The following is a 21,776-nucleotide window of genomic DNA, read 5'->3' as shown; positions in this document are numbered from 1 at the left end:
GGATTAATGAGTGAGAAAATGGGCATGACTTTTTAGGTATCCTGAACCTTTAAGAGTTTCTACTTTAATGTTTTTTAATATGCAAATTTATGGAGAATTTTAGGCCAGAAGAGCACTATTTATGTTATTTCTCTTACTGTCCTTCCATGAGGTAGATATATGCTGGGTTATTTTGTCTAGCATCCCTTCATTCCTGTTTAGGATGAACTCTTCATTGCTGGTGGAATCCCATCCTATATGGTCTGGTGAGGCCAGCCTTGACTCCTGACTCTCTCCCACCCCTGACTGTCAAACAGGTGATTTTGGGCTTGGACTTGGTTAACCAGAGTACATCCTAGCTCTGGACACAGCAGTCCATTCAAGGCTGGGCATGTGACCCAAAGAGGCAAATCAGTTTTCCTGAGATTTGTTATATTGTGAGTTAGTAGAACTTTGGCTTCAATGTTTAGAAGCCAGGTTTTCAACCTTGTGGTGAGAGCTCATGTTAGAATAAAGCCTACTTGAGAGGAAAAGCAGTGTGAAGAGATCTAGAAGGAGACCATTCTGATGATGGGATTGCAATCTCCCAGTGGCATGGACCAGTTGAGGTTTATATATTAATTATATTCAAGTTTAATATTCCAAAGATTTTTCACCTCATCCTTTCTGTCCTTAGATTGATTTTAAGTCCAAGGAGATTCTTACCAACCATAGGGAGAGCCATCTGCCTCTTGGTTTTGCTCTGTCTCCATTCTGTGCTGGCCTTTTCTATATATGACTTCTTTTAGTTCCTGAGTACGTTGGCCTCTGTCACATCTGTCTTCAATGCTTCTGCTGAATTGTCTGCAGTTCCACCATGCCTTGAGTGGCCAGTTCACCCAGCTCAGTCTGCAGCGTCCCTGTGCAATTCACTCAATTCAATCTGTTGGCTTTCCTTAGCTCCTCCACATTCTTCTTATGGGCATAGGAAAGGTGTACATAAGGGTTCTCCAAAGAAACAGATCCAGTAGGAGGTGTATATATAGATAGATTTACTTTAAGGAATTGGATTGTGTGATTAGGGAGGTTAGCAAGTCCAAAATCTACAGGATAGGCTGGAAGGCTGGAGATACAGGAGGAGCCAATGTTGCAATTCAAGTCTGAAGGCTGTCTGCTGTTAAAATTTTGTCCTGCTTGGGGATATCAGTCTTTTGTTCTTTTCAGGCCTTCAACTGATTGGATGAGGCCCACCCACAGCATAGAGGTCAATCTGCTTTACTCAAAGTCCACTGATTCAAATGTTAATTTCATCTAAAACACCCTCACAGAAATGTCCAGATAATACTTGACCACATATCTGGGCACTGTGGTCCAGCTAAATTAACACATAACATTAACAATCACAGAAGGTTAGGCTGTTCTGCACTCCCCTTGTTGCTCTTCATACCCCTTGTTGCCATTGTTTTGAGGCTGCTGTCTACAATCGTTCTAAGGAAGGCTGCTCTTGGCTTCTGTTCTGTTGCCTCAAGACAGAAGGAAACAAGAGACTTTGTTGTGAGGCACAAACCATCTCTACTCTTGGATCCTTCACCCCTATCCTCAACTCAGCTCAGGAATGGGACAAGGGACCATGACTCCCACAGTGCATCTGGCTTCAAACTCTCCTTCCTTTCCCAGCCAGGAGGCATTCACTGGGGTTGGGGTGATAGGGATGGGAAATGGGGTGGAGGGGACTGGTTTAGCCAGATTACACTTCTTTTCAAATCTTTTCTTATACCAATGTCAACGCTATTGAACTTAAAAGCTGAGAATGGTGTGATTATCTTTAGTTCTGGTTTAACCATGCCATTCTGGGAAGAATGGCACCCCAAAATTGTGGTAATGAGGAAGAAGAAAAGAACATCCTGACAGCTGGTTGAAACTTCATTCTTCTACTTTACCATATCAACTGTGCAAACGATGTAACTTCCTTTTTCCTCTGCATTCCTGAACTCAGCTGTGGGGTCTGGAAACAGTGCCCTTACTTTTCTAGATTGACCTAAAAGACTAAATTTTATGGGGAAATTTCAGGCAAAGCGACAGAGGAAGACTGGTGGGGAAGATATTTTAGGCAAGGAAAGTCTTACCTCAATAATCTATGAACTAAATGAATAAATTAAAGTGTTATTGGGAGGGATAAACCATACATCCAGATAAAGTGACTAAAGACTTTGTTTTTTCATGAAAAACTCTTTGAGTGGGGTCAGTTCCAATCAGAGCAGAAACAGCTGAATTACATGTAAACTCTATACTTAGACTCCAGTCTTTTTTGTTATTTTTACCATTCTAAAGGCAAAGATGCAGAATACAGGGTGAAGGGGCATACTTTTGTACGACTAAAAAAAAGCTGTTAAAAATCAGATGCATAGTTTAGTTTAACAAATGCTTGAAAGATATCTTTTAAAAATAATTTCAATAAAATGTAGGTTTATGAGCATATTTTGGCATAAAATAAAACTAAAATACAAAAGTGCAAATTGGTTTTTCTTTTTGAGTAAATCACAAGCGATCAGTCAGATGGAACCACTGAGTTAAAATAATCCTGCCAGTCCTACTCTTGCCGTGTATCCAGATTTTAACAAGCAATTTGGAAAACAATTTTGAGCAGTGTATAAACTTCATGGGGCTACGCTCAGAGAACGCTATTGAAGGTGATAAATACCCTTTAAAACTCTTAAGCTCTTTTTAAAACACAAATATTTTATCAGAGTTGGAGTGGATTCTGGATAGTCACTGAACCTTCTAAAACATGATTTATTCTTATGTTTTTACGATACCTAGAAAAAGTATTAACTTTGCAAAGTATATTAAATAGAAACAATCTGGTCTAGTGGAAGACCATGTATTAATTTATTTCATCATTCAAATATTCAGAAAACATATACTGAAGAGATACAAGTTAAAAAAAGAGACACTGCTTAGCAATACTTTTCTTCATTTTGGACCGCATCCCTAGCTTCCCCATTTGTTTACACTGTATACTCAGCTAACTGCCAGCTGTCTCCCCCCTCTCCTGGGACAAAATTGGGTTACTTGTTAGCTTTCAGTCTCTCCTTCTCTTCTCCCTTCCTACCTACCCCCATCCTAGTCTGGGTCCCTTCTGCCCAGACCTGATAGGTATCCTGTGTTTTTTTGTCCCAGATCCTTAAGATATACAGAAAGTAGGGCAAATGTCAAATAAATTCGCTGCATGTAGCGAGGCAGCTGTGTGTTTTGGGAGGAGTTTCAAAGACGTAAGTGATGCCATGGGAAGTTGAAGCTTGGTGGCAATATATATGGCCTAACCACTAATCAGAATATGTGCACTGACAAGTAAGTGAAGGTTTATAGAAAAAAATCAGACAGAATATTTGAAATCATGATTGTCTTTGTATATGCAGGAGCATTGTCACCATACTCATATAGTATTTGCTACTTCTCATTTATTGGGGAAAACAGTGGTGGTAATGGGATTGCAGGAATTCTTTAAATGAAGAGGGCTGGGCACATTTAGTATGAAAGAGCAGGGATGAAATAGGCCTTATTCCAGGTACGGAGTTAGGCTTGGGAAAAGCCAAGAGAATAAGAGAAGTTTACATTTAGTAAAGTGCCTGACCAAATGTTTGCGCAAGTACCTAATTCTAAGGCTAAGAGGTTTTCCATCTTTTTTCATTGCTTTTGGTAGGAGACACAGGATTACTATGAGTAAGGATTACTATTTAGCCTTCCCATATTATGTCTAAACCCTACACCTATTACTTTAATTATTGCAAACCCCTGCAAGGTAGGAATCATCCCAATTTCCTATGAGGAAACTGAGGAGTAACTTCCATAAAGTTACATTGCTATCAACAGCAAATCCCCAACCGTCTGACTCCAGTGTATTTGTTGTTTCAGCTAATAGGATATAATCTGAGTTTCCTAAAACAATGAGATTGAGGGATTCTCAAGCTTTCAAGGGAAAGCTTAGTGGGGTTGAGAGCAGTAGAAATCATGCCTGAAATCATTTCACATACAGTCTTCAAAAATGGAGAGAAAATAATTTTCAAATATTTCCAAATATATTTTTTTAACGTCTGAGGTAAAAGGAGGGTATGGAGTGAAAGCCAAGCTGTCAGTGTAGTGGAAAGGGCCTCAAGAAGACTGGAATTACATTGCAATCCGGATTCTACCACCTTGGACACAGCACTCACCTTCTTTAGGCCTCATTTCTTTATAAGTAATTTAGATTTTCAAGGTCCTTTTAAGTTATTAAAACTTTACTTGAATACTTATAAACTCCTAACACCAACTTCATAAAAGAACCTTTTCAACTTTTTTTTTTTTTTGCGGAACGCGGGCCTCCCACTGTTGCGGCCTCTCCCGTTGCGGAGCACAGGCTCCGGACGCGCAGGCTCAGCGGCCATGGCTCACGGGCCCAGCCGCCCCGCGGCATGTGGGATCTTCCCGGACCGGGGCACGAACCAGTGTCCCCCGCATCGGCAGGCGGACTCTCACCACTGAGCCACCAGGGAAGGCCCCTTTTCAACTTTTTAATTGTCAAGGGCGTTAAGGAAGGAGGTATTTTAGATAACAAACAGGGTAGGAAATAGAACCGTTAACAAGAAGAGTATCATCACTAATAGAGAGCCCGGAAATTCAAGGAGGATGATATTCAACCGCTGCCCTTCACTAATTATGTGCATGATTAATATTTAAAGAACATTCTAGGGCTTCCCTGGTGGCGCAGGGGTTCAGAGTCCGCCTGCCGATGCAGGGGACGCGGGCTCGTGCCCTGGTCCGGGAAGATCCCACATGCTGCGGAGCAGCAGGGCCCGTGAGCCATGGCCACTGAGCCTGCGCATCCGGAGCCTGTGCTCCGCAACGGGAGAGGCCGCAACAGTGAGAGGCCCGCGTACCGGAAAAGAAAGAAAGAAAGAAAGAAAACATTCTAGTCTTCATTTCTGCCATTATTAAGGTAACTAACCTGTAATTAGTCTACCGATGCGTCCCTAAAGGGTTGAGTTGGCCTTCCAGGTTATAGTTGAGGGCGAGGCTCTGGAGGCGATTGAAACCGCCTGGGTTCAAAGGCAGTCTTGTCGCCTGCCGGGCGGCTGTAAGGAAATTCATCTATTACGTGGATACATTTTCAAATGGAAGGAATCTGGTTCCCAGAATGTGTGGATGGATAATCCACGAAAAGCCCAGGGCAGGGCACATAGTAAACTTCAATAAATGTTAAGTCTAAAAGTTTAAAAGTTTTAAAAGTTTTCAAAGGGATTGATGGACATTCTATTAGAACTGTGGTCAATTACATTTCAGGGGAATCCCTTTTCAAAGCAAAAAGCATTTCTACTTAAGTTTTCACAAGTTTCGATTTTGATACATGGGATTTTAGTGAAGCATGACCATGAAGAGCTTGTGCTATTTACTTAGTAACATGTTAATCATATCACTTGTGAGGTGGTTTTGATTTTATAAAGCCCTAAATTGTTAAGAAATACACGGATCGGGGACCGCCCATCAGCACTGGCTTTTCTGTGGTCTTTATCCATCTGCTTCAAGACACGCGTGCGTCAATTTGATGGGAGGAGGTGTTTTGCTACACCGTTTTCCACCTGAGAGAAAAATAAAGGTTTGCACTTGGAACCCGCAGGCAGTTAGTCTTGAACCTCGGACACCAGCGCTCATTACATAACTCCACAGCGGCCGGGCCTCCAGGCCGTTTTCCGAACCCTCACCGCGGGGCGGGTATAAGGTTACAACGCCCGCGGTCGTCCCAGGCTCTACGAGTTGTGCGTGTGTCAGTTAGAGACGTTTACATTTGAATTTCCCTGAACCGCCGGGTGTGGGCGGCGGCACGGACCCGCCCCGGAAGCCTCTGGGCCCCTTCCCGCCATCCGCCGACCCGACCCGATAAGCGGTCCCCGCGCGCTGGTGGGAAAGCACGGCCGGCGCGGAGCCCAAAGCCGCCGCTCGAGCAGTCCCCGGCACCCCTCCCCACAGCCCTCAGTCCTTCCGCCCCCAGCCACGCCCAGCCGGGCGCGCCGAGCCGACGGTTGCCTGATGGCCAGATTTTGAATTTACAGGCCCGGCCCCCGAGTTGCCGGCCCCCCATTGGCCAGCGACGGTCACGTGGATACGCCGGAGCGCGCCGGCCATCTTGGGGAGCGCGGCGCCACGGCCCGCGCCACCTCCGCCCCCAGCGGCTCGCAGCCAGCCCGCCCCTCCGCCCTCCTCACCCCGCCCGCGGCTCAGCGCCGCCTGAGAGGAAACAAAGTGCTGCGGGCGGGAGACTCGGCGGCGGCGGCGGCGGCGGCGGCGGCGGCGGCGGCGCGCGGACTCTGCTCGGCTCTCCCGGCCACCCTCACCCTGTATTTCCTGAGCGTGTGTGCGCGCGTGTGTGAGTGTGTGCATGTTTTCTTACAAAGGACGTTTTACGTTTAATTGATTCGTAGTCCTCCCCCTTTGCCCTTTGTGCTTGTAACCCCTCTCCCGCCATCCCAGGTGCTTCGTCCTTCCCCCCGACGTCTGCCTCTCCGCGAGCGCGGATCGTCGGTTCGTGCCTTCCCTCACGCTTCTCCGCCTGACGCCCCCTCCGTGTTCCGGCGCTGCCCGCGGCCTCAGCGCTCAGCTCTCCTCGCCGATCGCCATGGCGACAGCGACCCCCGTGCAGCAGCGGACGGGCAGCCGCGCCGGCGGCCCCGCCACGCCACTGAGCCCCACGCGGCTGTCGCGGCTGCAAGAGAAGGAGGAGCTGCGCGAGCTCAACGACCGGCTGGCCGTGTACATCGACAAGGTGCGCAGCCTGGAGACGGAGAACAGCGCGCTGCAGCTGCAGGTGACGGAGCGTGAGGAGGTGCGCGGCCGCGAGCTCACCGGCCTCAAGGCACTCTACGAGACCGAGCTGGCCGACGCGCGACGCGCGCTCGACGACACGGCCCGCGAGCGCGCCAAGCTGCAGATCGAGCTGGGCAAGTTCAAGGCCGAGCACGACCAGCTGCTCCTCAAGTGAGTGCCGGGGGCGCAGCTCGGGCGGGAGGGCGAGGGCCGGGGTGCTCACGTCCTTCGGAAGGGGCAGGGTCTCGGTCTCTAAGAAGGAGAAAGAATCTAGTGTTTTTCAGCGGGGGCGGGGGTCGCGCGGGGGTCTCAAGCTGTAGTGATGGTGGGACCGGGATGCGCATTTCCCGATCCTGGATACCCAGTGGGACTCGGCGAAGTGCGCGCCTGGGGCCGCCAGCGACAGGCGACCGGCTTCGGGCCTCGGACCCCGGGATCCAGAAGGCTTTAAACGCGCGGAGATCTGGCGGGCGCCAGGTGCGGGGAGGTGGCGTCTGGGCGCGCGCTCGAATGCGCGCCCCGGTTTCCGGCCAGGCCCGAGACAAAGCATCTGGTGGGTTTGCGGTGCAGGAATGGCCGGCCGGGGAGGACCTGCTGCCCGCCTGGAGAATGAATGAGCTCTGCGCGGGCGGAGAGAGGAAGGGGAGGGACCTGCCTCCGGCGTCCCGGTCTCCCGGGGGTGGGTCCCGCTTTGGCGCGCTCAGTCTTGGCCCTGTGACATTTTGCGATCTTTCTGCGCCTGCCTTGGGCGAAGAGGGAGGGGCGGAGTCTGAACTGCGCGCCACTGTCGGCTCTGGGCAAGTTGGGTGTTCAAGCTGGTTAGCTTTCTCTGGGGAAAGGTGTCCTTTCTTTATGCCGAGACAGGCCGCGGTCTTTGGGTGTTTCTCTGCCCCGGACTCCGCAAGCTGGGTTTTTTCACGTCTTGGCCACCGTTCTCGGATGGACGAACCGCCTGCCCTCCCGCAGCAGTCCTCTCCCCTAGCTTTTGTATCGCCCAGACATAGTCATTTGCTTTTTCGGGTGTAGGGGAGACCCAGCTCAGTCCCCGCATCTGTCCTTACGTTGACAGGCCAGGGCAGGTGAAAGGGTGTTGTGTAAACGTGGAGAGTTGTGGCGAGGGAGAGCTTGTAATTTTTTCACATAAGAGGGTCTGAATTTTTCAGTTCAGGGCACACGGGTAAACTAGCAAGCCTTTGCCGATCCTACCTTGCCTTTCTGATGAGCAAAATGGCATAGTTATCCTCAGTAGGCAGCTAGTGTTGATGTCACGCTTTAGAATATTGCTCGGTTTGCCTCCAGAATTCCGGTGGTCTTCATCCCCTCTTGCCAGTTGAAATCTCTGGAGATACCTGATTCTGACTTTGACTTTGTGTTCCCCTGAATGTCTCTCTGTCTCCGTGTAAATGTTCCTGTCTCAGTCTCTGTGATTTTCAGTATGTGAATCTCAACTTCCCCATCTTGTTAAATACTTGAAAAACGGTTCATAAAGAATATGTGCACTTGGTAAAAAAAAAAAAAAATTGTATAGACAGGCTTATAGTGAAAAACGATGTCTCTTGCCTCCTTCCAGGAGACAATCACATTTAGCCTTTTTTGTTTTTATTTCTTTGAGTATTTAGTTCCACAAAATAAAAATAATAATAAGCTTATGTTTCTGTTTCCTGGATTTTCTAATCTTTGGAGTCGTCTTTTGAAATGGGTCAGTTCACTCACTACTGTCTCCATCTTCCTCCAAACTTTTCATTACTGAATTTCTTCATATCTTGGATGCCATTGCTTATATGATTCACCATTATCACATGTACCACTAAGAAGAAAAACTTAAGGGCCAACTATGCAGGATCCGTCTTGTTGGACCCACCCTGTTTTCAGAGATGTTAAAGTGTGACACAGATTAAGTATGTTACCTGCCAGTCACTGTTTTATGTAGAGGATACAGAGATTTGAAAAAAATAAGTTACTGCTCTTATGTTGATGATAGGGGAGATACCCAGCAAGCGAATAAAAATTGTATTTCAGCTAATCTGAAACATTTTGATGCTGGTGCTTTTATAATCTTTTCAGAAGGTATCCACTGAAGGTTTTTCACACAGTAACAAGACTGCCACCTGGCTGACTGTAGTTGTAAAATGCTCTGCATGGATTGTAAAATGCATGCTGGTTTCATCAAGATTAAAAAGTGAAGAATATATGTGTTAGAATCAATGAAATCAGTGAATGTGATATAATGTTAGGATAACAGATACTAGGGGAATAAAAATAGAGCAGGGTGAAGGGATGGTATAGTTAAGGAAGGCCTGTCTGAGGGCTTGACAATTGAAAACAATTTTCTTTGAGATGTCAGGTAGTGTACTGGGATTTTATAGATAGATAAATATCTATATATAACTATATATAGAGAGCCTGAACATATATATCTATTAGGATTAGATGTATTTTATTTTCTGATGTGCCATCAGTTCCTCAAAACATACCACATTTTACTTTCATATTTCAATCCTGACTTTCTTTGTACAATTTTGTTCCTAAATAACCTTCCATTTTTCTTGCTGATTAAAGAAAATTTTGCCTTTAGCATATCTTCAAACTTTTAAAAGATATCTAATCATAATATCTATTATATGAAGCTACTTTCTTCCCTTAAGCTCTCTGCTCTTAAGACATGATGTGCAGTTGACGTCCTAGGAATTTACCTGATTTAGACCCGGTTTCCTCCTGTATCATATATTTTCAGTTCCTTGGTTTCTTCCTTCATTTTAATGGAGAACATCCTTAAGTTACTTATTCAGAAAAGATGGCAGGAGGTAGACTTTCCAAGTCTCGTGTATCTGAAAATAATTTTGATTTTTGTCTCATGCTTGATGAATAGTTGGGCTAGGTATAGAATACTGGTTCAACATTTTTCCTTACAGCTTGGAAAGTATCATATTGCCCCGTTGTCTTCTAGTAGCCAGTTGTTGTTCATGTCTACCTAATGCCAGTCACAGTTACTTTCTTTTGGTAATTGCTTTGCCTCTCGGGAAGCTTTGGAATTTTCTTTTCTCCTGGTTTTCTGGGATTGCGTGGTGATAGGTCTAGGTATGGATATTCTCTTATGCATTGTAGTTGTTATAAGCAGGTCCTTTCCATTTAAAGTCTTGGTCTTTGTTTAGCTCTGGGAAATTTACTTTTTTCTGTATGTTTTCTGTGCTCCATTTTCTTTGTTCTCTCTTGTTGGAATGTTGAACTCTTGGGTTTCTTGTTTCCTTATACTTTTTTTCATCCTGGGAAATTACTTTGCTCTTCTCCAGCTCAATAGTGACATTTAAAGGCACAAGTCATACTTTTAATTCCAAGAAATCTTTTTGTACAGGTATTTCTCTTTTTTTCAGCTTGTGTTTATTTTTAAGGATGCATTATTTTCTTTAATCTGTCTGAGAGTAATATTTAGGGTTTTCTTTTTAAATTCTCTTCTGTTAATTGGATTATCTCTTTTCCCTCCCTGGTCACTTGTTCTTTTTGTTTGGTTTGCTTTTTATCTTCCTACTCATTTTTGTCAATTGCTGATCCTTGGTTGTCTACATTTTCAAATGAAGAACTAGGTAATGCTTGAATATTACTGCCGGGTTATTTAGGTAGCTCCTTCCCACTTTTCTGAGTGTAAGAGCAAATTAGGATCTCTTTATGTAGGAATGGGATGTATTCTTGGCCAACTTGTTGGAAAGCCTGCAGTTACGTTAAAGGGTGCCCAGGAGGGTGAGGTGCAAAGCTGTTTCATGAGTTAATCCCTCATTTTAAGTCTGCCTTACTTTCTCCTGTAGCCCCTGTGTGCACGTTCTGTGGTAGGTACTTTTATCTACATTTTTTTTTTAAGCCACTAAGTTTTTATTTTTTTTTAATTAATTTATTTATTTATCTTTGGCTGTGTTGGGTCTTTGTTGCTGCACACAGGCTTTCTCTAGTTGCAGCGAGTGGGGACTACTCTTCGTTGTGGTGCGCAGGCTTCTCATTGCAGTGGCTTCTCTTGTTGCAGAGCATGGGCCCTAGGCACGCAGGCTTCAGTAGTTGTAGCGTACGGGCTTAGTTGCTCCGGGGCATGTGGGATCTTCCCGGACCGGGGCTCAAACCCATGTCCCCTGCATTGGCAAGCAGATTCTTAACCACTGTGTCACCAGGGATGTCCTCTACATTTTATCTACTAGAAATTTGTTGAAATGTTTGCTAATGATCCTTTTTCTGTTCACTTTCTTGCTATGGGTTTATTCGTTGTTTACTGCTTTTTTTTCTTAATATTTGTTTATTTTGGGCTGCGTTGGGTCTCCGTTCCTGCATGCGGGCTCTCTCTAGTTGTGGCGAGCAGGGGCTACTCTTGATTGCGGTGCGTGGGCTTCTCATTTGTGGTGGCTTCTCTTGTTGCTGAGCACGGGCTCTAGGCGCACAGGCTTTAGTAGTTGCGGCATGTGGGCTCAGTATTTGTGGCTCGCGGGCTCTAGAGAGCAGGCTCAGTAGTTGTGGTGCACGGGCTTAGTTGCTCTGTGGCATGTGGGATCTTCTCAGACCAGGGATCGAACCCGTGTCACCTGTGTTGGCAGGCGGATTCTTAACCACTGCGCCACCAGGGAAGTCCCTACTGCTTTTTTATTAGGGTCTAGTGGGGAGGTCAGTGCTTGTGCATAGTAATCCTTGGAAATCTTGGAAATATTTTAATTTTGAACAATAATTGAAGTACAGTTTGTAAGATGAAAAGGAAGAAATGTTTTATTATCTGTTTGGGTCCATTGAGCTCTTTCGTTTAAGAATAATTTTCTGTAACTTATTTGGAGTTAGAGTCTTTGTAATTAGTCTGTTAGGAGGATTTAGATTAAGAAAGCAAGTCTTGGGGCTTCCCTGGTGGCGCAGTGGTTGAGAATCCGCCTGCCAATTCAGGCGACACGGGTTCGAGCCCTGGTCTGGGAAGATCCCACATGCCGCGGAGCAACTAGGCCTTTGAACCACAACTACTGAGCCTGCGCGTCTGGAGCTTGTGCTCTGCGACAAGAAAGGCCACGATAGTGAGAGGCCCACGCACCACGATGAAGAGTGGCCCCGGCTCGCCGCAACTAGAGAAAGCCCTCGCACAGAAACGAAGACCCAACACAGCCAAAAATAAATAAATAAATAAGCTTTCATTTAAAAAGAAAGAAAAAAAAGAAAGCAAGTCTTGAGAGAAATATAGATTCCAAAATTACGTAGTCCCTTTTTGGTTCTTTAGCATACAACATACCTCAAAGACAGAAGAATTCTTGGAGACACTTGTCCTGCTAGAAAGAATTTGACAACGGCTTCTGTGCAGGTGGTCTCTTACAGGGAAACTGATCTTAGATCTAAGATATAGCTACTCCAGTTCATTCCAAGCCTAATTATATTTCATTGGAAGCTTTTTTGAATACTTGCCAAGAATGATGATAAATACCATCAGTCAACACTTTAAACAAAAAAGCAAAGAAAAATTGACTTAATTGAGAATTTCAGAATTAACTAATTCTGCAGGAAAACTAAATATAAGAGAAAGTTATGTTTAACAAGTTGTTCAGTAACTAATTTTGTGGATGCATACATTTTTTTTTTCTTCAGTGGTACAGATCCATAGTCTTTTATGTAAAACCCTTATAGCCACAAGTGTTTGGAATTAAAAGCAATTCCAACTTTAAGAAGGTAGTATGATGCGTATACTGTATATGACACCCCAGTGGGGTCTGGGGTAGCACTCTATGTGAAACAGGTATTTCTGCAGGGAAAGATTAATAGTCACAGTAAATGGAGAAAGACAACTAAAAATAGCCTCATGTCCATTCAGGTCAAGTTTTGTCACCAAATGAATTAATGAAAATTTACGTTTTAGAGCTCTGGGATTACATATAAGAGTAATGATTCATGTTTTTTAATTGACTACTTCTTAGTAACTTCGCTTGACTCATCAGGTTCTAGAAGTTGTGCTTTATTCCTCAAACCCAAATAAATTTGATTGATTGATTGGTTCACAGTAGATATTCAAGCTTGAAAGGATGCAAAATTGACTCTAAAGTCATTTTCTCTTTTGAGAATTATGAATTAATTAGGAAACTGGAGATGGGGGCTCACTGGAATATAACTAATATAATGGATGCTATAGCATTGTTTGAGATGCTGAGCAAGTCAATTTACTGTCCCTTCATTAAAAAAAATATTTTTAAAAGGATGTCCCGGGACTTCCCTGGTGGCATAGTGGATAAGAATCCACCTGCCAGGCTTCCCTGGTGGCGCCGTGGTTGGGAGTCTGCCTGCCGATATAGGGGACGTGGGTTCGTGCCCCGGTCTGGGAGGATCCCGCATGCCGCAGAGCGGCTGGGCCCGTGAGCCGTGGCCACTGGGCCTGCGCGTCTGGAGCCTGTGCTCTGCGGCGGGAGAGGCCACAACAGTGAGAGGCCCGGGTATCGCAAAACAAACAAACAAACGAACAAAACAAAAAAAAGAATCCATCTGCCAATGCAGGTGCCACAGGTTTGATCCCTGGTCTGGGAGGATCCCATATGCCATGGAGCGGCTAAGCCTGTGCGCCACAACTACTGAACCCACATCCTGCAACTACTGAAGCCCGTGTGCCTGGAGCCCGTGCTCCACAACAAGAGAAGCCACTGCAATGTAATGAGAAGCACATGCACTGCAACAAAGAGTAGCCTCTGCTCACCACTAGAGAAAGCCTGCGCGCAGCAACAAAGACCCAGTGCAGCCAAAAATATAAAACTAAATCTTAAAAAAAAATAAAAAGGATGTCCCAAGAAACATAGTTTAGTGTATTATAGGTATTGGGCCTCAAAGCCAGTGTTTTCAAATTAGTCTTTGAGATACTGGACAAAAAATTTGTTATTTAAAGCAGAATTTCATATCCTTTCAAAACAGATGGTGCTTCTTTTTAAATATAATTTCATGAAAAGAAAAGTTTTTCTCAAAATAGAATAAAGTGTAATGTTGCTTGTATTTTTTTCACAGTATATATGCACCTGAAGATTTGTAGGCTTCCTACCTTCGTCCCCAAGCAAGTTTTGAATAGGATAGGTTTGAGGTTGAGGGGATCAAGCCTACATAGTATATTCCTTTGGGAAAACGACATTCCTCTGATTTTGCTTTGTCAGTACGTTAGTAAGGAAACTTCTGTTGGGAAATTTGGATTTGTGTGTTTTCGTTAAAAAGTACGTACAGATGTTCACGTGCTACTCGCATGTATAATTAGGACACTTGTCAGTCACAGTAGCTTGAGATACAGTAGTGTTAAGCAAGAGCACTACATGAAGTTGCACCTTCCTACATTTTGTGACTTGGGGCAGGTATTAATACTTTAATTCTTTGAGTTTTCATGCCTCATCTGTGTAATTGGGATGAGGCATAACTAGTAGTTTTCTGAATCTCAGGAAGAATTAAGAAACCCAGATCTTTTTCTAGCCTGTCATTTACTTGTCTCATAATAACGGGTGGATTTTTATCAGAATTGGCTATTTGAATAAATTAGGAAGTATATGGAAGTGAAAGTAAATCAGATAAACTATTTTTTTTCTCTTTCTTTGGGGAGAAGGGGGTGCTGGGGATTTACTGTATATTTGGACTTATTGTATATGTTTACTGTGTTGACTTTCTACATATTTTGGTCACACAGAATGAAATTTAGGTGCAGGGCTAAACAGTATCTTCAGGGTTGTTTTAACATTAATATTTTTCAGTTTTCAAACCTAAAGTAATAAATGCTAATCTGCTCTAGGGACTTTCCTTTGTAGGTAGAATAATTAATTGAAAAACAAAAATTTGATCCCATATATTACTTGGTCTTTCGTTTATGTCCTTATTTTGCCCTGGTAGAAGCAAGTTGCCAGTAACACCCTTGCCTTAATATGAGAGGTATAAAACTTCATGGTAAATATTACTTTAATTTTCAAGGGAAGAACAGGAAGGATAGACGCCTAGAATTGGTGTTAAAGTCTAGGTGACAGGTCCTAAGTAATGAAACCATCATGATGCTTCCTTCCCATGCTTTCAAAGGATGTTTGGTAGAGCGTATCTTTTGGAGTTGTTTATTTAAACTAGGAGGTTAGACTAGGTAATCTTTTGGTGTACCCAGGCTCAAGGAAGTAAACACACAGAATGAAAGATAAAGCACTGTAAAAATATGCTGCTGAATGTTTTTTTTTTTTTCTCCATATACTCCATTATGCTTGTTCTTTTCATTTGTCCAGATGACTTCACCTCAGGTATTTCTGAGTTAGAGATCTTTAGACTATTGCATCATCACTGTAGGTCTATTTCATGCACAAATAGTGAGAATGAGCCTTAAGTGTTAATTGGGTGACGACACCCTGTCTAACTGAAGTTCCCAATTATTTCTGGGATCCAGGGAAGTTTCCTAATCAGAGTTTTTAACTTCTTTTTTTTTATTTTTTCCAATATATCTTTCTGATAAAAGGGATTGTGTTTTGGCTGTTATATTTGGGAAATTTTAAAAAACTAATTTTTTTGTTACACAAAAATTATATATTCATTATGGAAAATTAGAAAATACAGATAAACACCAAGAAGAAAATAAAAGTCACCCTTAGTTCCATAGATAAGAGCTCTAAGTTTTTCTTTTTATATCCATATTATTAACGAAAAATGGGTTCATGATAAATATTGATGCATAACCTTCTTTCATGCTACACTGCTTTGTGAACTTCCTTACATGTCAGTAAATGTGCTATATCGTCATTTTGAAGATACGTCAACAGCCTTTAATGGGTAGGGTTAGTTTACTGTGACCAGAGATGTCAGCTTTGCAGTGACTACCTAATTTCTCAGAGGCCATAGAGGGCCATGATTATCCTCTTCCCGCTTTCTGACAATATCAAATTTTTTCTCCTGGTTAACATATTGATAAAAATGGTTAAATGTTAAACTAATTTACTGGTGAAATGTTAACCATTGGATAAAGTAATTACAACTTGGCCAGTTTTTGATGCCAGTAACAGCATATGGGTGTCCATTTGGGGGAATTTATTTTTAATTTCTGCAGGTTCTTTTTAGTTCTCGATCATTTTTATTGTTGTGCTCATGTTGCAAACATAAAGGAGTAAAAAGATCCACATTTGGGTCATAATCTTAGGTTTCTGCTGATATCTTTGCTGTAGACCTAGATGATAAGTGAGACTTTCCCTAGCTAATATGTTTACTTGGTCCTTTTTTTTTTTTATGGTACACGAGCCTCTCACTGTTGTGGCCTCTTCCGTTGCGGAGCACAGGCTCCGGACGCGCAGGCTCAGCGGCCATGGCTCACGGGACCAGCCGCTCTGCGGCATGTGGGATCCTCCCGGACCGGGGCACGAACCCGCATCCCCTGCATCGGCAGGCGTACTCTCAACCACTGCGCCACCAGGGAAGCCCCGCATTTGTGTTTATTGATCATAGGATTATACCACTTTTATAGCTAGGAGGGGACTTGGATCATCTGATCTATCCAGCCCACTGTGTAGGTTCAGAAATTGAGACCTAGAGAGATAAGAATACTGGTACAAGATGCGGGACAAAAAGAGCTAACATTTATCTTCTGCTTATTGTGTTTGCCAGGTACTATGCTAGGTGCTTTACAGACACTGTCTTTTAAGTGTTATGATAACCCTGTTTGGTGGGTGAGGAAACTTGAGGCTCAGAGAGGTTAAATATTTTGCCTGGGATAACTTAGCAGATCAATGGCAGAGCTAGAATAGATCCTAGCTCTGTCTTCTAGCATTGTTACAGGGTTTTTACGTGGATCATGCCATTTAATACCGACCTGAAGCAGGCCCATGGAGCGCTGTCATCTGTCCTTGGACTTGAAGTCTTACATAAGACAGTTGACTTTCAGGTTTGGGTGCTACTTTTGGAAATGGTACTAGATGTGAGTTTTTCGCAGTGATATTTGAGATAATCTTGGATTTGTCAGGAGGGTGCAGTAACTGAGGCAGCTGCTTGAAATACTGAGGGCTTCATTTGCTAATAAGGAAAGGCTAAAAATGAATTACTGAAAGAGACCTCTTTTGTCTTTTCTTCCTTGTTGAAGAACTTCCTACTTTACTCCGTGCCTTAATAATAACTTTAAAATAAACTAAAATCTCTAAATAAGTCTTGAATACTCATGGCAGAAATATTGTTTTCATTTTTTATTCAGCACACATTTGTGGAACAGGTACTGTTACGAAGTGCAGGCTTGTACTGCTCCCCACACAGAAGGCCAGTAAATTGAGAAACGAGTTGTTGGGGCAAAGAATAGGGACTTTATTTGGAAGGCTAGCACACCAAGAAGATGGTGGACTAGTTTCCCAAAGAACCATCTTGCCTGGGTTTGGGTGCTAGTTTCTTTCAGAACAAAGAAGGGGAGGTGAGGGGTAAAGTAAAAAAGGTGATACGTTGTTGCTAATATTTCCTGGTTCAGGCCAGAACGGGAGGGGATATGTTCATTTCTTCTTACCTGCATCCATTCCCAGGTGGGCCTGGTTAGGGTATTCCTAGTGAACTAAACGAAGGTATTTTAGCTTAACTGGGAGACAGGGTTCCTGGAGATGCTCATTATGTATACTTTAAGCTGTAGGCAACATCCATTTAATGATTAACTTATAGCAAAAGCAATAGAATACAAAGGTTAAAGTAGAAGAAACAGATCAATATGGAGTCAGGTTCTTCCCTGACTACAAGTACTACATGCCAGGCCTTGAATCAGATGCTGGTAACAGGGAGATGGGACACTTAGTGCCTGTTAACAAGTTGCTTACAATGTAGTGAGGAAGACATAAAATGCACTACAGTATTGTGATACTGTAACTGCAATATGCTAGTACAATGTAACAAATGCTGTGATAGCAGTATCCACATCTTGCTATGGAGAAAGGGACTACCCCTTTCTGCATACCACATAAAGCAGAGTAGGAGCTTTGAAAAGTTTTGAGAGACATCCCAGAGGAATTGGGGAGGCAGTGAAATCTGAGTGTTGAGAGATAAGTAGGGTTGGCTTCTAAATGGAAAACATTAGTAGAGGTGTTGTCCTGAAAGGCAAGGAGATTTACAAAGGAATGGTAGTACAGTTTTGGTGTGATAAGGCCTAGAAAGTATCCATTGACTTTGGTTCGTGGGAACTTATTGTTGACTGTGAGGAGCATCTAATGGTAGAGAAGAGCAGTAGGGTCAAAGCCACTGACCATAATTAAGGAAGAAATGGGAATAAAGGTCATGAGTTTAGGTCATAAAGAGTATTTGATGTGAAAGGAAGAAGACATTCTTAAAGGTCGATTTAAAGTAGATTCTTACTCAATGTTTATATAACAAAACATTGGATAGGGTGCCAGAACACTTATCCCTCTAACATTCTGCACTAAAAAAATGATTGCTTCACTGCCTTTGCTTAAAACACTTTAAGTGGCTTCCAGGATAGTAGCTTCTAGGATGAAGAGTAAAATCCTCAGTATTACCTAATACTAGGGTGGCCGTATAATTTAGCATTCAAACAGGGTTACTTCCTTCTTGGTGTGAGAGAGGGAGCTATTGATAATTATGCTGGGACACTGGCATCAATGGAAATTACCCTAGACAAACTTGGACATACCTAAAAGTTCTTCTCTTCATGAGCTGGCTCCTGAATGACTGTGGCTTCAACTCACACCATACTTGGTCTTGCTCTCTCCTCTCCAACCATGAAATTTTTTATTCAGTCCTGTTTACCATGCTGTCTCTTAATAGGGCCTTTGCATATGCAGTTTCCTTTGTCTGGACTTCTGTCATCATTGGGTTAACTCCTCCTTAAACCTCAGATCTCTAATTCATTTCTTAGGGAAATCTTCCCTATCCGGTTTTGTAAATGTGAGCTTTTACAAAAAAACCCCCAAAACCTGTGACTATCCAACAAATGCGTATGTGTGAACATAATTTAAGGATTCAGAGATCTCCAAGACTTCTTACGAAAAAATTAACTTCAACTATTTTAACTGCTCCTTTGATATTTATCTTGATATCTAAATGGCATTATTGACTTTGTGCCATGGAAGATGAGGAATTGACTTTTGCATTTTGTTCTTCATAACAAATTTTTCTTCCTCTTATCCTCCCAATAGTCATACATTACATTTTAGTTGAGATTAGTTTAGGTATATAAAGTATTATTTCACTGTGTTCTGCTGCAAATGCGTCTGTAGCACCAATTCGCTCATATGTGACTGGTAAATAGAGAAATGATATTGTAATTAGAGGTTGTATTGACTTATATATGACTTTTCCTAGTAAAGGAGAGTCAGAATATCAAGAGTAGAGTTCAGAGGGGAAGAAAGCTCTGATTTCAACTCTATTTTAAGAAAGTTAAAGGAGTGCCTGCACCCAGGATTCCCTCTCCCAGAGAGGTGTGCACCACCTTTGTTCTTGTAGCCGGGGTTGTGTTCAGAGTCTATTTCTATCTCTAATGTCTCAGTTTCTGCAAGCCAGCATGGCCACTCTGATGTTGTTGTGCATCTCTGAGCATCTCTTGAGGCAGCTCTAGACACACTAAACTGACTGCTTGCATTGTCCAAGTCATCTCCTGGAGTACTAATTATCATCATTATTATTTTTTAAAATTTATTTTTATTTTTAAAATTTGTTTTTGGCTGTGTTGGGTCTTTGTTGCTGCACGTGGGCTTTCTCTAGTTACGGTGAGTGGGGGCTACTCTTCGTTGTGGTGCATGGGCTTCTCACTGGTGGCTTCTCTTGCGGAGCATGGGCTCTAGGCGGTCGGGCTTCAGTAGTTGTGGCACGCAGCCTCAGTAGTTCTGGCTCGTGAGCTCTAGAGCGTAGGCTCAATAGTGTGGCACACGGGCTCAGTTGTTCTACGGCATGTGGGATCTTCCCGGACCAGGGCTCAAACACGTGTCCCCTGCACTGGCAGGTGGATTCCTAATCACTGAACCACCAGGGAAGTCCCTGGGGTACTAATTATGTTACTGCTAGTGCTCTGGTTACAAGGTTGCATAGGTTTTTAGTGGTTTGTTCCAACCTTATTTTTCCCATTCTTTGTTAATTTTAATATGTGCAGAATGTAAGAGTTTTCAGGAACACATATATTGTGTTATAGCAAAAATACCTATACTCTATGAACATAACCCCCAGCAGAATTCAACAGTGTACTATACTTAGTTTCCCTTCCCTATACCACCTTTTGATTGCCTGTGAAAATAGTATTTTTCCTACTTACTTAGTTTTGTCTAACTATAAAGAAAGATGATACCAGTTGTTAAAACACCAAGTCATTCAGAATCAGGAGGCTTTCTATTAGTTTTATCTTATTTAAAAGAAAATATTTATTTATTATTGGGCTGCGTTGGGTCTTAGTTGTGGCACGTGGGATCTTCATTGTGGCATGTGGGGTTTTTCATTGTGGTGTGTGGGCTTCTCTCTAGCTGTGGCACGTGAGCTCAGTAGTTGCAGCACGCGGGCTCTCTAGTTGTAGCACGTGGGCTCTCTAGTTGTGGCGCACAGGCTCCAGAGCACACGGGCTTAGTAGTTGTGGAGTGTGGGCTTAGGTGCCCTGCGGCATGTGGGATCTTAGCTCCCCGACCAGGAATCAAACCTGCGTCCCCTGCTTTGGAAGGTGGATTCTTAACCACGGGACCACGAGGGAAGTCCCAGTTTTATCTTATTAAAGAAGTAGCATTTGGAGTCTGTGCTCTTTTCTAGTCTAGTTGCATTTCATAAGCATTGATAGTTTTGGTATAGAATTCTAAGTTGTAAAGAATATTTCCTCAGGATTTTGAAGGCATGCTCTACAGTTTTCTAGCTTTTGTTGTTGCTAAGAAGTACTAATGAGTGAAAAGTTAAAAAGCTTGTATCATCTTTGTGGTCTAATTCTTAAATTTCACAAGGATGTTCCTTGGTGTGGATCTTTTTTCATCCACTGTGCTGGTCATTTGGTGAGAATTCTTCAGTCTGGAAATTCATGTCTTCAGTTTTTGGAAACATTCTTAAGTTATTTTATTGATGATTTCTTCCTCTTATTACTTTTGGAGACTCCTGTTATTCAAATGTTGGACCTCTTAAATTGATCCTTTAGTTTTCTTATCTTAAAAAATCTCTTTTTCTCTGCTAGATGTTCTCAATTTTATCTTCCAATTTTTGCTGTCATATTCAAAATTTCCAGTAGCTTCTTTTTATTCTCAATGGTTCTTTAGAGCATACTGATCTCATTTCAGTTTCATGGATGCAATGGTTGCTCTTTTCAGAAGTCTCCGTTTTCCTTCATAGTTCCTGATTGTTCCAAGTTAATTTCTTTTTCTAATTGTTTAGGTCTTTGTATCTGTCAGGAAACCAATAGATATCTTAATCAGAAAGGAAAACAATATGGAAAGTAGATGCTTATAAAAAATTATTAGAAGGGTCAGAGAAGCAGTAACAATACCTCAAACACTGTAGAACTGATCTTCTTTGGGAGCTTTTATGTTTGAGGTCACCACTGAAACCACTGAATTGAAAAACAGTGTATAGCTATACTTCAGGACCAGGAAGCTGTCACTGCTGTTGCTGTAAGAATAACTGCCTCAAGACACCAAGCAAACTGGAGAATGGACTTAGAATGGACATTATTTCAGAAAAACTTTACAGACCAATATCCCTTATGAATATAGGTGCAAAAATACTGGCAAACCAAACCCACCAACGTGTAAAAGGATTATACACCATCACCAAGTGGGATTTATCCTGGGAATGCAAGGTTGGTTCAGTCTGTGAAAGTAAACAGTGTAATATACCTTATTAATAGAACGAAGGACCAAAACCATATGATCATCCCAATAAAGGAAGAAAAAGCATTTGACAAAATGTACCAGTCTTTCATGATAAAAATATTCAAATGAGGGATAAAAGGGAACTTCTTAACTTGGTAAAAGGTATCTGTGAAAAACCTGTAGCTAACATCATATTTAATGGTAAGGACTGACTGCTTTCTCCCTAAGGTCAGGAATAAGACAGGGTTG

General features: G+C 42.8%; 1 protein-coding gene across 3 annotated transcripts in view; it reads left to right on the top strand.

Annotated features, from left to right (window-relative positions):
* The first annotated feature begins 6,232 nt into the window (after positions 1 to 6,232).
* Positions 6,233 to 21,776, top strand: part of LMNB1 (lamin B1) — an 81,172-nt gene continuing 65,628 nt past the window's right edge. The window contains exons 1-2 of one of the 3 annotated variants that reach the window (XM_027098873.1): positions 6,238 to 6,358; positions 6,463 to 6,966. In XM_027098873.1, the coding sequence (XP_026954674.1) occupies positions 6,608 to 6,966 (359 nt within the window). In that variant the 5' untranslated portion in view covers positions 6,238 to 6,358; positions 6,463 to 6,607. Of the gene's footprint in view, positions 6,967 to 21,776 lie in introns of all 3 variants that reach the window. The other 2 variants (XM_027098881.1, XM_027098888.1) reach the window with 2 other exon arrangements.

Source organism: Aethalodelphis obliquidens, unplaced genomic scaffold (assembly GCF_003676395.1).
Source record: "Aethalodelphis obliquidens isolate GAN/ISIS:26980383/991018 unplaced genomic scaffold, ASM367639v1 scaffold4, whole genome shotgun sequence".
Taxonomy (NCBI): domain Eukaryota; kingdom Metazoa; phylum Chordata; class Mammalia; order Artiodactyla; family Delphinidae; genus Aethalodelphis; species Aethalodelphis obliquidens.
The sequence above is the reverse complement of the archived record's forward strand: the minus strand, read 5'-3'. Positions and strand labels throughout refer to the sequence as shown.